Source organism: Spermophilus citellus, assembly GCF_964194105.1.
Source record: "Spermophilus citellus genome assembly, chromosome: 9".
Taxonomy (NCBI): domain Eukaryota; kingdom Metazoa; phylum Chordata; class Mammalia; order Rodentia; family Sciuridae; genus Spermophilus; species Spermophilus citellus.
The window spans coordinates 74,857,545-74,872,662 of NC_138191.1; the positions used below are offsets into that span (position 1 = coordinate 74,857,545).

The window sequence follows — 15,118 nt, forward strand, 5'->3', positions numbered from 1 at the left end:
TTTTGTCGCTGATATACAGAAATGCCTTTGATTTATGTTGATTTTATATCCTGCCACTTTGCTGAATTCATTTATTAGTTCTAGTAGTTTTTTTGTAGACCCTTTTGGGTCTTCTAGGTATAGAATCATGTCATCCGCAAATAGTGATAATTTAAGTTCCTCTTTTCCAATTTTTATGCCTTTAATTTCTTTCGTTTGTCTAATTGCTCTGGCCAGTGTTTCGAGAACTATATTGAATAGAAGTGGTGATAGAGGGCATCCCTGTCTTGTTCCAGATTTTAGAGGGAATGCCTTCAATTTTTCTCCATTCAGAATGATGCTAGCCTGAGGTTTAGCATAGATAGCTTTCACAATGTCAAGGTAGGTTCCTGTTATCCCTAGTTTTTCTAATGTTTTGAACATAAAGGGATGCTGTACTTTGTCGAATGCTTTTTCTGCGTCTACTGAGATGATCATATGGTTCTTATCTTTAAGTCTATTGATGTGGTGAATAACATTTATTGATTTCTGTATATTGAACCATCCTTGCATCCCAGGGATGAATCCTACTTGATCATGGTGCACAATTTTTTTGATGTGCCTTTGTATTCAACTTTTGTTTGGAGGATCTGTCCAGTGGTGAGAGAGGTGTGTTGAAGTCACCCATAATTATTGTGTTGTGGTCTATTTGATTCTTGAACCTGAGGAGAATTTGTTTTATGAACTTCGCAGCACCATTATTTGGTGCATAAATATTGATAATTGTTATATCTTGTTGTTGAATGGTTCCTTTTAACAGTATATAATGTCCTTCCTTATCCCTTTGGATTAACTTAGTCTTGAAGTCGATTTTATTCGATATGAGGATGGCCACCCCTGCTTGCTTGCGAGGACCATGTGCATGGTATATTTTTTCCCAACCTCTCCCCTTCAGCCTGTGTATTTCTTTTCCAATCAGATGTGTCTCCTGGAGGCAGCATATTGTTGGATTTGTTTTTTTAATCCATGTTACCAGCCTATGTCGCTTTATTGGAGTGTTGAAACCATTAACGTTTAGAGTTACTATTGATATATGGTTTGTACTTCCAGCCATGTTTGATTATTTATCTCTCTCTTTTTTTAATTTAGTTTGCTTCTGCATGATTAGCTTTCCCCCCCTCCGTCTGTCTTTACTGAGGTACTTCCCACTGTTGGCTTTGGTTATTGTTTCTCATTTCTTCCTTGTGTAGTGTTTTGCTCAAGATGCTTTGCAATGCTGGTTTTCTGGCTGCAAATCCTTTTAGCTTTTGTTTATCGTGAAATATTTTTATTTCGTTGTCGTACCTGAAGCTTAATTTTGCTGGGTACAGAATTCTTGGTTGGCATCCATTGTCTTTCAGTGTTTGAAATACATTGTTCCAGGATCTTCTTGCTTTCAGCATCTGTGATGAAAAATCCGTTGTTAACCTTATTGGTTTACCCCTGAATGTAATCTGACTCTTTTCTCTTGTAGCTTTTAATATTTTCTCTTTGTTCTGTATATTGAATAACTTCATAACAGTGTGTCTTGGCGTTGGTCTACTGTGATTTTGTATGCTCGGTGTCCTGTATGCATCTACAATTTGTATATCTGTTTCCTTTTTTTATTTCTGGAAAGTTTTCTGTAATTATTTCATTTAGTAGGTTACTCATTCCCTTGGTTTGAATCTCTGTACCTTCTTCTATCCCGATGACTCGTAAGTTTGGTTTTTTTATGTTATCCCATAACTCTTGGATGTTTTTCTCGTGATTTTTAACCAGCCTATCTGAGTTGGCTAGACTCTTTTCAAGGTGATATATTTTGTCTTCATTATCTGACGTTCTGGCTTCTACTTGCTCCACTCTATTAGTGATACTCTCATTTGAGATTTTAATTTGGTTTATAATTTCCTTCATTTCTAAGATTATTGTTTGATTCTTTTTTATAATCTCTATCTCCTGATAAAGATGCTTAACTTCTTCTTTTATCTGTCTATGTAATTCATTCTCAATGTGTTCTTTCACTGCCTGAATTTGCTGTCTCGTATCCTCTTTAAGGTTCCATTCCATCTGTCTAAGATGTTCCTTGAGTTCTTTATATGACCATTTTTCTGATGACTCTAGGTCCTCCTGAATATTTAGGCTGTCCTGCATTGTTTGTACTCCTTTCCTTCCTTGTTTTTTCATACTGCTCATGTTGCTTCTTGTTCTGTTTGACCTCTGAGTTACTGTTTACTCATATAAATTTATTTGATGCTTGGGAGGAAAGGTGTTATCAGGGAAGGGAAGAAGTCACCAAAGAGAATGAGAGTAAGCAGGTAGAAGTCAAGGAAGGGGGAATAAGAGATTTGAAAAGAAATGAAAAGACAGAAGAAAAGAAGAAAGAGAAAAAAATAGAAAATTAAAAAGAATTAAAAAAATAATGGTAATAATAAAAATGAGAATTAAAATTAAAAGATAAAATAAAATGAATTAAAAAATTTTTTTTTAAAAAACAACAACAAACAAACAAAAAAATTAATAAATGCAGTCTTAGAGTTGGATTCACTATTCTTCCAGTAGGTGGAGCTGTGCCGACCGGGCTAAGCTTCTCCTCTCAGTAGGCGGGAGCCTGTCACTGTGCAGCAGCTCTTCTTCCCGGACTGGGCGGGTCTCCAATCCTGAGTGCCTAGGGCCTTCTCTTGTGTCTAGTCACTTCCCCACTTTTCCTTGAAAAACTAGGCCCCCGCTCACTGGTGACGCTCACCACAATAGTGGCTACATGCCAGGTCTGCTGCTCCCAGGAGCCCTGTATTCATCAACGCCTGGGCACACTCTCCCTGTTTGCCATTCCCTCGGACCCTAAGTTTGTAGAGGTTGGGGCTAAGAACCCCCAGCGAATTTGTTTGCCCTCTGGTAGCCACGCCCCTGGAAGCTGGTGCAAGAGACCTCAGTTGTCAGCACTGGTGGGAGCGGTGGCCGGGAGTTCCGTGCCATGGTCCCTGCCACTCCTGATTCCTCCGTACGGGCAGGACTGTGGGAAGAGCAGAGCGTTCAGGGCCGTTTGCCTTGTGGGCGGGGCCTTTCGCAGAGCATGGCAGCAGGAGTTGTTCACAGGAGCGCAGGGTCCTCGTTTGCAGCGCCGAACTGGCGGGTGGGTGGGGGGTGGTTGTTTGCAGTGCCAAACCGCCAGAGGCAGTTCACAGAGCCAGGCCGGCGGGGAGCCCAGGCAGGGAGCGGCTGCTTGCAAGTTCGCTGCTAGTGCGGGCAGCGGCAGTTCAGCAGTGGACAGCAGGATTGTGCCCCTGCTGGGGGGTGGGGGTCGTCGTCTGCAGCGGAACGGGGGGGGGTGGTCGTCTGCAGGGCCAACCGCCAGAGGCAGTTCACAGAGCCAGGTCGGCGGAGCCAGCCAGGCAGTCGCCGTTAGTAAATTCGCTGCCACGCGTGGGCAGCGGCAGTTTGGCGGCAGCCGGCGGGATTGTGCCCCTGCTCCATGATGGGGAGATTCACTCCTCTGGGACAAACTGACCCCTCCAATAGACTTACTAATTCTCAGCAGGTCTCCTTTCAGCGGAATATTGCTAGAAGTTTGCTAGAAGTTTCGCATGTAGGTGTATTAATGGGTCTCTCTGATCCCGTTACTGCGGAGGCATTAAAAGTGCTGCCTCCTCACTGGCCGCCATGTTAGGTCCCCTCGAGTTTTCATTTTTAATACAATTATCAGATATCTGGCATCATATAGTCTGGGAAGGCTAATTGATATTTGTCAAGTTGAAAGTAATTCAGAAAATTTAAATGGTCTAGCATTGGTGGCTAGCATATTTCTTATGATTAGTTTCATTGTACATTGGTGGTAAGAATTATTAATTTGGAGATTCTTTAGGATATGGAAGAGGAAAAGCCTAAAAGTAAATTACCTTATTATCAAGCTACTGATTGGTTCGATTTGCTGAATTTTTTTGTTCCAATAGTCATGACATTGCTGCAGAAGCTGAGTATCCTAAATAATTTGTGTCAAAGGTGAAAAAAGCAACGTCTACAAGGCAGAAACCTAGAGGGCCAGATTTAAAGAGGGCATCAGAGATCCTAAAGACACTCATATTTCCTGCTGCTTTAATTTCTGCTGTTATTATAGCTTGGAATGTTGATATTAATGAAGGTGAGCCCAGTAATCCTAGCTACAGCAGCTAAAGATGCTATACGTAGTAGTATCTGATTAATAGCATGACTAGAGAATGTCAAACAATTTTAAGGGAAGAATTTAAAAACATTTTGACTGAAATAGTAATTTATTTAAATTTCATTCAGTGAAAATTTTTTGTTAAAGTAACACCAGTCTATTTTAAGTGAAAATTTATGCTTTTTTTGAAAATTTATTCTCTTATGGTCAAGAACTGTGAAAGAGTGTTCATTTATTCAAATGAATTTATTTTTTAACTCATTTGATCCCTGGGTTCCTGATTGTGTTAAGGAAGATTTTCAAGGAAGCAGGTCAAAGAATGGCCTTGCATCTTCAATGCAGGATTTACCTGTTCATTCAATGTTTGGCAAACATAATGATGGAAAAGCATTTATTTTAGATCACCCCTCTCTGTATATTTTTCATATTGGGATTTTAAACTTATTTTTAGAGAAGTTTTAGAATTTTATTTTCATATCGATCATGATCTTTAAAAAAAATCTGTAAGTATGATAAGGGTAGATACCAACAAATGGTAAGGAAAAACACATTGATAGTTTTCTTTATGTTTGTTTTTATCAGAAAAGAAACAAGTTATGCTTTATGAGTCTTCTATATTTAATAAGTAAATACATACAACTTATACATAAGTATATATGAGTGTGTCCTCACAAATTTTTAACCAATAGGTAGTGTACGATTTAAAAAATGTGGAAACCTTTTGTTTATATAAATAACTATTATATAACTAACTTGCCATATAGTTGCTCACTTTTTTTTATTTTGAGTTGAGAGAAGGCCACATTACATATGCTTTGTTGTGTGAAAAAGTTTTTACAGGGGCTTGAAAAGAATAAAGTGTGAGAGTTGAGTCATCACATATGGCTTGCCAAAGAATATCGTATTCTTGTATGAATTGGTTGTATTTTGGGGATTTTGTTTTAATAAGATAGAAGACAACTTCTTGTTAGTTATTTGTAGGCATGTCTAAGTATGTCTTTAAGGTAAATTATTTTAGTCTTGATTTTAGCAGTGATGGATTTGATACCCATTATGTGCAGATTTAAATAATTGCTGTGATGCTAACTTTGATAGTTAAGTGAAAAAGACATTTTAAGGAGTCAGTGAGATCTCATACCTGGCATTCAAGGAATGTTTATTGGCAAAAACTTACTTAAATATAAGGATCTGATTGTCTTTAACAGTAAGCAGAGGCTTAGAAATTTTGAATTGTGTATTGTACAATGTACTTTTGTGAACAGGTATTTCTTATGTTATTGAATTATATTTGTAATGTTGATGTCAAAATATAGAATTAAATTAAATGTAAGACCAGATCTGAAGCTCTTCTTTTAAACATAACAGTAGTCATTTCATTTTAGCAAAAATAATATCATCTTTCAAATAGGATTATTGTTTTTAAGAGTATTTCTAGTTTGGTAGTTTTGTTAGATTTTAATTCATAATTTTATCTTGATTCTGTAGTTTTATAAGAAGTATAGCAAACCTAAGTAGCTTACTTGCATGCATATGTTAAGTACCATTATAGAGAAAAATTAGCACTTAGACCAAGTAAGAATTTTTATTTTCTACAGTAAAAAAGTTCTGTGCACTTATTTTTAAGATCTCATAAACAGTGAACTAGAATATGTGGTTGGACTTCTAAACCTTTTGAATCCATTCCATTTCTTGACTTTTTCTAATTTACCCACATTATTACAGATAAGATGATTTTTAAGATATATTATGTTTGATCAAGGGTCATAGTACTTATCCTGAGGCTCAAAATTATCTGCAGGAAAAATGTTGATTGAATTTATAATTTTAAGCCGAAATTATTACTTCTTTTTGGTTAATATTGATATATAGATATTAAATAATCATTTAGTTTTATAGAGTGAAATTAACAATAAACAAATGACATGGCCTTAATGTATTCATTTAAATATTGACATTTGTATATCAGTTCATTCTTGTTTAATAAAAATTATAGGATTGATAACAACTTAATGTAAATTAATGATCTTAAGATATAAAAAAAGAAAATATATTTTCTATTTTAAGAGGAATAACTTTCATCATTCTGGGAGTATGAATCAGTAACAGCTGAAGATCTGATATTTGAATGTGGCAGGACTGGAATGATTTCAAAGTTGAAATCTAGCCAATTTTCAAGAAAAAATCACAATGTTGCAATTTTGAACTTTAATGTATTTGGAACATATGCAGCAGAACATTTTCTTCTTGCTGTCTCCTGCCAAACTAATTATGTATGTCACATTAATTTTTCCCTTATGTTTTGGAAGCACAAGTATATGGTAGAATAAAGAATTTCCTGATTCATGTTCACTAGTTTTAATGACAGGATCAAGATAAGAAATATGTAAGAGGTATTTTGAAATTTCCTCTTAAAGAAATGATTTGCAAAAATGAAAATGTTTTATTTACTTAAAATTATTTATTGAATTTCTACTATATGAGAGGCTTTATTACTAAGGCTGTGTGACAGTAGTAAATAGGATGGATAGAGTACTGTCCCTCTGAGAGCTTATGTTCTAATGGAATGATGGTGGGAGATGATGGGGATTTCAGATTCATAAATGTTGTATATAAAGTCAAACAAAATGAGTAGCTTAGCTAATTGGAATGATTTGAATATCTGTTTGGAAAGAAGCTTTAAGTTTGGTCAGTAGCCCTTAAAGTGAGAAAGACTTGGCGTATTTCTGGTATAGAAAGCCCAGTTGTGGAAAGAATCTAGTGATAACGGCTGGTAGGGGCTAAAGACAGAAACCAGATTAAATGAACCTTTAAGACCATGTAAATGATTTCAGTTTTACTCTAATTATAATGTGAAAAGCTGGGAAGGTTTTAAATGGAAAAGTTTTGGCTTATTTAAGTAAGATCACTCTGGAGCCTATCAGGAGAATGAACTAAAAGAGGGTGAGACCAGGTAGGGAGATATTCCAACATCTAGTGCAGAGATGATGGTAGCTGGAATTAGGGAGGAGTGGAAATGTGTTCTCATGCCACACTGATCCCACATACTGATGGATTGCATGCTTTGGGAATTTAAAAGTTAAGTTATTTGGAATATCATTGTTTTAATGTGAACTCTTTAAGTCTAGAGAATGTCTAATGTTACTAAAATTAAAAAAAAAAAATGGGGAAGACAGTGTAGTTTCTTTAGCTTCCCTTGGCTATATGACATAAAGTAAACCCTTGGGAAAAAAATTAAGTTAGCAACTTCAAGTTCTGTGCATAAGTTCATGCTAAATTGCCCTATTTCTCTACTTTAAAATTTATGCTATGTAAGAATATGAAAAAAAATAATTAAGGCCTCTTTAAATATGTAGTTGGAAATTTAGTTAGTTTTAATGAGGAAAAGAACGAACATACTTGCTATATGATATAAATAAAATGTCTGTGTTTAACATTTTGGTTTTATTTAAAGAGTATATTTACTGAAACTTTTTTTTCCCCTAGTCACATTGTCCTGATGCTTGCTGATGATATGGCATGCAATCCTAGAAATCCCAAACCAGCTACAGTGTTTAGTCACAAGAATATGGAACTAAATGTGTATGGAGATGATGTGGAAGTGGATTATAGAAGCTATGAGGTAAATTGTTTAATTCAGCAAAATATTTGAACTGATGTCATTACTTTTATGTCTTAGAGACAGCAGGAGAATACCATTAATTGTCTTATTCTTTTTCTTTAAATTTAGTACCTAATTTTTGCTGAGCTTTCATGTAATTTGTCTCTGTAGTTCATACTAAAGAAATAATATGAGTAAAACTACTGAAGTATGAATGTTTCATATGTATTTCTAAGATAGGAAACTTCATATTGGCTTTTAATTAAAGCATTTTAGTGAGGTTTGATGTATTACTTCTCTTTCACAGGAAATATTATTACTTGTGTTTTACCTTTGCTCAGCAATTTCAAGTTTAGTATTTTTATAAATATATTAATTGTGGAAAAATTGTAATGACTAACAAAACACCATATGTCCACTACTTAGAGAGTAAGCCACTTTTATTTTGCTTCCAGTGTTTTTATGCATATATAATTAAAAGTAAAATGTGTATAAAATGCTATTTTAACTATATTTTCTTCCTTTGAAATTTTTAAATTTAACAGATTATGACAGTGTTTAAATTTTGAAGTCCTCCTAGATAGTTCTTCCTCTTTTACCAGCTAACCAAAAGTAAGACACAGTATCTTTATCTTTACTGAAGCATAGCTGTCTTCTAAGCTGTGAACTCCTCCAGGACATAGCCTAAATCTACATACTTTGTACCTAGCAAGTACCTATGTAGTCCTTTGTAGATACTAAAAATATTTTTCAATGAATTAAATGTATATGAATATTTGACTTTTTACTTATTTATTTAGATGCCTTAAAATATTGACCAAAAATATTTCTTCCTTGTTAGTCAGCAAGAGGTCCTATTAAAGTTGATATTTTGCTGTCTCTTGGGCAAAATATAGATTAAATGTCTTATACATACATATTCATACACATTTATGCACTCATGATGTAGAGAAAATTCCCACAAGAAAGCTGGATTGATTTTCTATTCTTTAAAGTTATATATGCATAATATATGACTTAGCTCTTGATTTTTACATTTTACCCTCTGGAGGTTTAAATAATGCCCTCAAAGAATTCTAGAGGGCTAGAAATTCCAGGTTGGGAAATCTGGTTTAAAGTGTTACTAATTTTTTGCATGTTACAGATGCTCCTTCTAGGTGTGGTGGCTCATGCCTGTATCCTTCTAGGTGTGGTGGCTCACGCCTGTAATCCCAGTGGCTCTGGAGGCTAAGGCAGGAGGATCATGAGTTCAAAGTCAGCCTCAGCAAAAGCGAGGAGCTAAGCAACTCAGTGAGACCCTGTCTCTAAATAAAATACAAAATAGGGCTGGGGATATGGCTTAGCTGTCAAGTGCCTCTGAGTTCAGTCCCTGGAACACCCCCTTTCCCCCATAAAGATGCTCCTAACAAAATCCAAGTTTACATAATTCATTCAAAAATTAATGAAACATAATTTTGGGGGATGATTAATAGAACTTTTTTCATTATTTGTTATTGACTAAGTAGTTGTACATATAAGTTGCAATAATGTAACTGTACTTATTTTAAATTCTTATATTTTGTGTCTTTCCAAAGAATTACCTATTCAGACAGACTAGTAATTTTTAAGCTTTTGGGTAAATACTTTTTATTTTATTTTTTTAGTACAAAGATTGAATCCAGGGGTGCTTTACATCTGAGTTATATCCCCACTCCTTTTTTTTTTTTTTTTTTTTTTTCCTGAGACAGGGTCTCACTAAGTTGCCCAGGCTAGCCTCAAACTTGATTATCCTCCTGCTTCAGCCTCTTGAGTAGCTGAGATTATAGGTATGTGATTATAGGCATGTGACACCACATCAGTGCTTTTGAATAATTTTTAAAGACAATACTTTGTGTAGTAGTTAAAATTTTTAAATGAGATTTAACTTATTTTTTCTCCAAGGTATTTTTTTTCAGTTTCCATTTCAACTGATTTCTCTCTCTCTCTCTCTCTCTCTCTCTCTCTCTCTCTCTCTCTCTCTCTCTCTTCTTAAGGTAACTGTGGAAAATTTTTTGCGGGTATTAACTGGGAGGATCCCATCTAGTACTCCTCGGTCAAAACGACTTCTTTCTGATGATAGAAGCAATATTCTTATTTATATGACAGGTAATTTTAGGATTTAGAGATTTCTTAGTATAATATGTTGAAACTCTTTTTGAAGAGAAATTCATGGGCATTAAACACGTTAAATGATTTGGGGTTAAAATAGTTTTTTGTCATGTAGTTCTGTCTTCTCACGATACAAAACTATTTGAAATGACATTTGAAAATGGTATAAGTTGAGCATTCATAATAAAAAAATCTGAGATCTGAAATGCTTCAAAATCAAACTTTGAGTATCAATGTGAATGCCACCAGTAGAAAATTCCACACTGACCTCACATGAGAAAGTAGGCACACTAAAAATAATGCATAGAACTACCTTCAGGCTATGTGTGTAATGTATACTTAAAACATAAAATTTATTTTATTTTAGACAAGGATCTTATCCCAAAGATATCTAATTATGTAGAAGCAAATATTTCAGAATCTGAAATCTGAAGTACTTCTGTTTCTAACAGTTTGGAACAGCAATACTCAGCCTTTATAACATTTTGTGCTATTGCTGTTTTCTTGTCCTTTTGCTCTTTACTCTTGCCTTGGTAAAGTTTACTACCTTTTACTTTGTATACTGCTAAAGCATCTCTCTTTCAGTTTTGTTTTCCTGTTAGTCATCCTGCTAAAATGTTTACTAGAAATTGAAAATTTGTCCTCTGCTTAAAACTAAAAATGATTTCCTATTGATTGAATCTCAGATTTTGTGTGTATAAAGTATAAAGATTAACTGAATGTAGACATTAGATCTTATCTTAAAATTCTTATTCAGTTTTGTTCTGGAGTGTGGGTTCATGAAATTGCATTGTGAACATACTTATGAAATGTAAGATGTAGTAGTCTTTTGACTATATGTTGAGGAACTTTATTGGACATAATGTTCTCCATAATATAATAGTTAAATACTATATGTAATAATATGTTATGATTTTATATATTATTTAATTTTGGTCTTAATTCTTACACTTTTTCTAAGTATAAGCTCTTGGCTGTTCTGTCCTCCAGATATTTACTTAAACTGTTGCCTTTGCTTATGATGTCCTCTCAATCCACTTTGCTTACGTGACTATCGCTTATCTTTTTGGTGTTAGCTCAGGAATTTTCCTTCTGAGTCTAAGGTGACTTTTGTTTCCAGTTGCCTAGAAAGCCCTAGTTTACATCTCTTGTCCCAATAATTATTGATTTTGAATTCTAAGATATAATCATCAATTATATGTTTTTCATCTTTTTATGATCAGTACCTATCTTATAGTAGTATTTAGTAAATGTGAATATTATAGTAGTATTCAGTAAATGTTATCAAAAGGTATTCAATAAATATTTTAGAGAGCTTTTCACTAAATTGATAGTAAAAGAGCTACAGAATGATTTCTTAGATGTCATATGGCAGGGTAGGTAATGATCCTAGCTTAGTGGCTTTTCTTTATCATGTTGCATTTATTTACCACTTTTTAGATTCTGTTTATTTACTTTATAAATTAGCTCAACAGAATTAATGAAGTCCAAAATCTTTCATTTTATCTTATCTTAAAATTATAAGAAAATTATGTGCTTTGTTGGCAAAGAAAATGAAATACAGTTTTATAGCCTAGCATTAGTTGATGTGTTAAAAGATTTACACATTTTTCTTCTAATTATGTGGGTTCTTTTTTAGAATAAACTCATGGTGTAGAAGACATTCCAATAGTTTAAGATACAGCTTGATAAATTATCACCCCTGAATGTCTGCCTATTTTGGAAAAAATTTTTATTGAGACACAGTTTCACCTATTCATTTACATATTTTTCTCAACTGTTTTCACCCTATAATAGCAGAGTTCCGTAGCTGTGACAGAGACCACATGGCTCATAATCCTAAAACATTTACAGTTTATAGAAAAAAGTTGCCAACCTCTGTAAGAGAATATAAAGGCTGATAATTATAATGTGATAAAAAAAGATAATAGCTAATAGTTATTAAGGCTTACTATACATTATGTAATATCCTAAATTTTACATACGTAAAATTTATATATAAATAAAAAATATAAAAAACAATACACACACACGCACACACATATATATTTCATCCTCATAGCAGCTTGATGATTTAAGTGCTAATATTCAGGGCTGCTGTATATGGTAATAAGGGTTTTACACACAAGCATATGGCTTGGGATTAAGTGGGAGTTGAAATTTAGTGTATGTTTATACTTATTAAACTGCATGCCATGCTGCAGAGTTGTGTCTAATAGGAGGGAAGAATATTCCCACTGCATCACTAACCACTTATAACCTTACAAGAATGCATAATATCCAGAGGAAGCCACTAAAATAGTCCGTCTTTTCTATAAAACTACTGTAGTTTTTTCAGTGGAAGGTACAATTTTAATAATCTGCACAAAGGAACTATAAAAGCAAACTAGGTGTGATCTTGCTGGTATGTTTCTCACTTATGGCTGAGGAAACTGAGGCATAGATTAAAGTATTTGCCTAAAATAACATAGTAAATGGCACAGCTAGATTTGAATCTAGGCAGACTGGTTCTTTCATGCATACTGAATGTCACAGTCTTTTAGCCAAGTCTTATGGGATTGTTGTCAGTGATGGTAAAAATGTCAATTTCTAGGTAAGAACTGCAGTTCCTAGTATTAATAGCATTCTAAGTATATACACTGTGAATAGTATAATCATATCATGGGACTAGCTAGTGTCTTGAACTCTTTCCTCATCAAAAATGTTTGCATAGCATTTGAAAAAATTTTATGTCTGGAATAAATTTTGGATGTAGTAATGGAGCCAGTGGAAAAGTATAAATATGGGTTTCTGGAATTGAATAGAAAAACTCTTGAAGATATGTCTCTACTATTTTTTACACAGTCTATCATTATCCTCTTTTTAATTGATATGGTAGAAAATTATTTGTTTTTGTAGTAAATATTTTAGAGCATAAAACAAGTGATATTAAAAATTTGCAATAAATGAAGTAAGTGTACATGTTTGGATGTGTGCAGTTTGCAATTAAAAAAATATATCTGCTTGACTTTTTGACTCTTACAAGGACATGGTGGAAATGGTTTTTTGAAATTTCAAGATTCTGAAGAAATTACCAACATAGAACTTGCAGATGCTTTTGAACAAATGTGGCAGAAAAGACGGTAATTAGAAAATGACTTCTTTTCATAAATAAATTGATACCTAAATTTTTTATGATAGATTCCTAGTTCTTATTTTATAAATTTTACCTTACTTTGATCATTTCTTCCACATTTAAAATTTGTTTGTTATACATTAAACTGTGTTTTTTAAAGGAAAAACTTAAGGGTTATTACTTAACATGAAAAAAATCGATCTTTTAAGATCAACTCTCTTGTAATTTAGCATCATTTTTGGGGGAGAGTCCTTTGTAAGCATTCTTTTATTTGAGAGTTGTTGTATATATGAGCTTACATGAACTCCAAGTAAACAATAGAACTGCTTTTAGCTTGATTGCACTTGTAGGTTACCTTCTGTACACATGGCACAAAGGGAAATATGATGCTTATTCTGCCTTCAAAGTGTTTAAAATCTAACATAAGAGAGAAATGTATACACAAGCATACTACAAAAATTATCACTTTTGAAATATAAACAGAATGTATGGAAGTATTGAAGAGGAAATTTTATTTGGTACTGGTTGTTTTATATAGTGCTTAAATTTATTGCATATTAGGTACTGGACACTGTGTTTTTCATGAATTATCTTAATTTCAGTAGCAACTCTGTGAGATAAGTACTATTATTTTCCAGTTTTTAACAAATGAATAAGCTGAGGCACAGATAGGTTAAGTAACTCACTAAACTTTATGCAGCTGATAGTGCCAGAGCTAGGATTTATGCCCAAGTGGTCTGATCACAGAGCTTGCTTTTAGTTATTTTACTATACTGCCTTTAATAATTTCAGAGGTTTCTGATCCTGGACAAATGTTGTCTCAGAACAAATATGTCATATTAATTGTACCTTCTGTCATTCTCTTGGACTTTGTGGTTCAAGATTCTATATATCTTTTTCTAGGAGCATTATTAGCTGTTTACTCAGACCAAATGTCTGAAGAAAACTTCCACTAAAACCTATCTACCTCTTACTTTCACCTTCACCAGTTATCTACATTTTTGTAAAAAAGAGATTTGATTGTGTTATTCTTTCACTTAACAACAAAAGAGAATAAAATACCACTTTGTTGGCTTCCTCAAATGTACAAAATATGGTATCTTTACAAATACCATATGGTATTTTTACAAATTGACCCTATTGACCCTATCCCAACTTTTTAAAAACCAGCTTCTCTGCCATACCTCAAATTTACTCTTTCTAAACTTTTTACATTGTATTTATTCACATTAGGTGCTTTTTCTTCTGTTGGAATCTGTCCTTTCCCTAAGAGATAAAATAATGCTCACCCTTCATTGCCCATGTCAGGTATCACCTTTCTGTGAACCTTTTCAGTTCCCTCTATTCCTTTCACAGTGCTCATAGAGTACTTTGCTTTGTTAGACTGTAAACTCTTTGAGGTCAGGAATTTTTGTATCCCCAGTGTAGTGTCAGGGACATTGTAGATGCAATATATGTTTGTAACACTTACCTCATTTCAATTTAGTTTTATTTTAAGCTCTTTGAGTATGGTGACTAAGTCACCTCCCTCTTCCCCACACATTTTTTTTTTTTTTTCTGAACCTCGTTCAGTTTCTAGGACAGTGCCAAATTAGTGGTTGTTGAGTTGAATATTCACTTGGTTCTGAATTATGTGACATGGACAAGGGAGAAGAACTTAAGTTGAGGCAGAACTACTAGGCCCTGTTCAGGTGGTTTCCCTGCATAGGATTATACCTTTAACTTTTCAAATGCTAAATTTCTATTGAAGACTCCACTTTTTTTGTTAATGAAATAGCTAAGACAACACAAACATCTTATGTAATAGAAGTATTGTAAAAATATTATTATATGATTAATACAGCATGATCTGTGACAAAAGATATTATCACTTTTCTTTCAGGTACAATGAGCTACTTTTCATTATTGACACTTGTCAAGGAGCATCCATGTATGAACGATTTTATTCTCCTAACATAATGGCTCTAGCTAGTAGCCAAGTCGGAGAAGATTCACTCTCAGTATGTACATTTTCCCAATTTGTAAATGATACTGTTTTTGGAATCACTTGAATAGTTTTAGAATATACCTATTATTTTTCATTCTTAGACTTTTTAACACAGAGGAAATTTTAATTATATTTTAAGCATTTTGTTACAATGAT

At 33.7% G+C, this 15,118-nt stretch overlaps 1 protein-coding gene across 1 annotated transcript in view; it reads left to right on the forward strand.

Moving 5' to 3' along the window:
* The window catches only part of PIGK (phosphatidylinositol glycan anchor biosynthesis class K), a 141,922-nt gene that overhangs the window by 54,095 nt on the left and 72,709 nt on the right, over nucleotides 1-15,118 (forward strand). The window contains exons 4-7 of the mRNA XM_081305669.1: nucleotides 7,619-7,754; nucleotides 9,746-9,857; nucleotides 12,886-12,982; nucleotides 14,858-14,975. Coding sequence (XP_081161795.1) covers nucleotides 7,619-7,754; nucleotides 9,746-9,857; nucleotides 12,886-12,982; nucleotides 14,858-14,975 — 463 coding nt within the window. The remainder of the gene's footprint in view (nucleotides 1-7,618; nucleotides 7,755-9,745; nucleotides 9,858-12,885; nucleotides 12,983-14,857; nucleotides 14,976-15,118) is intronic.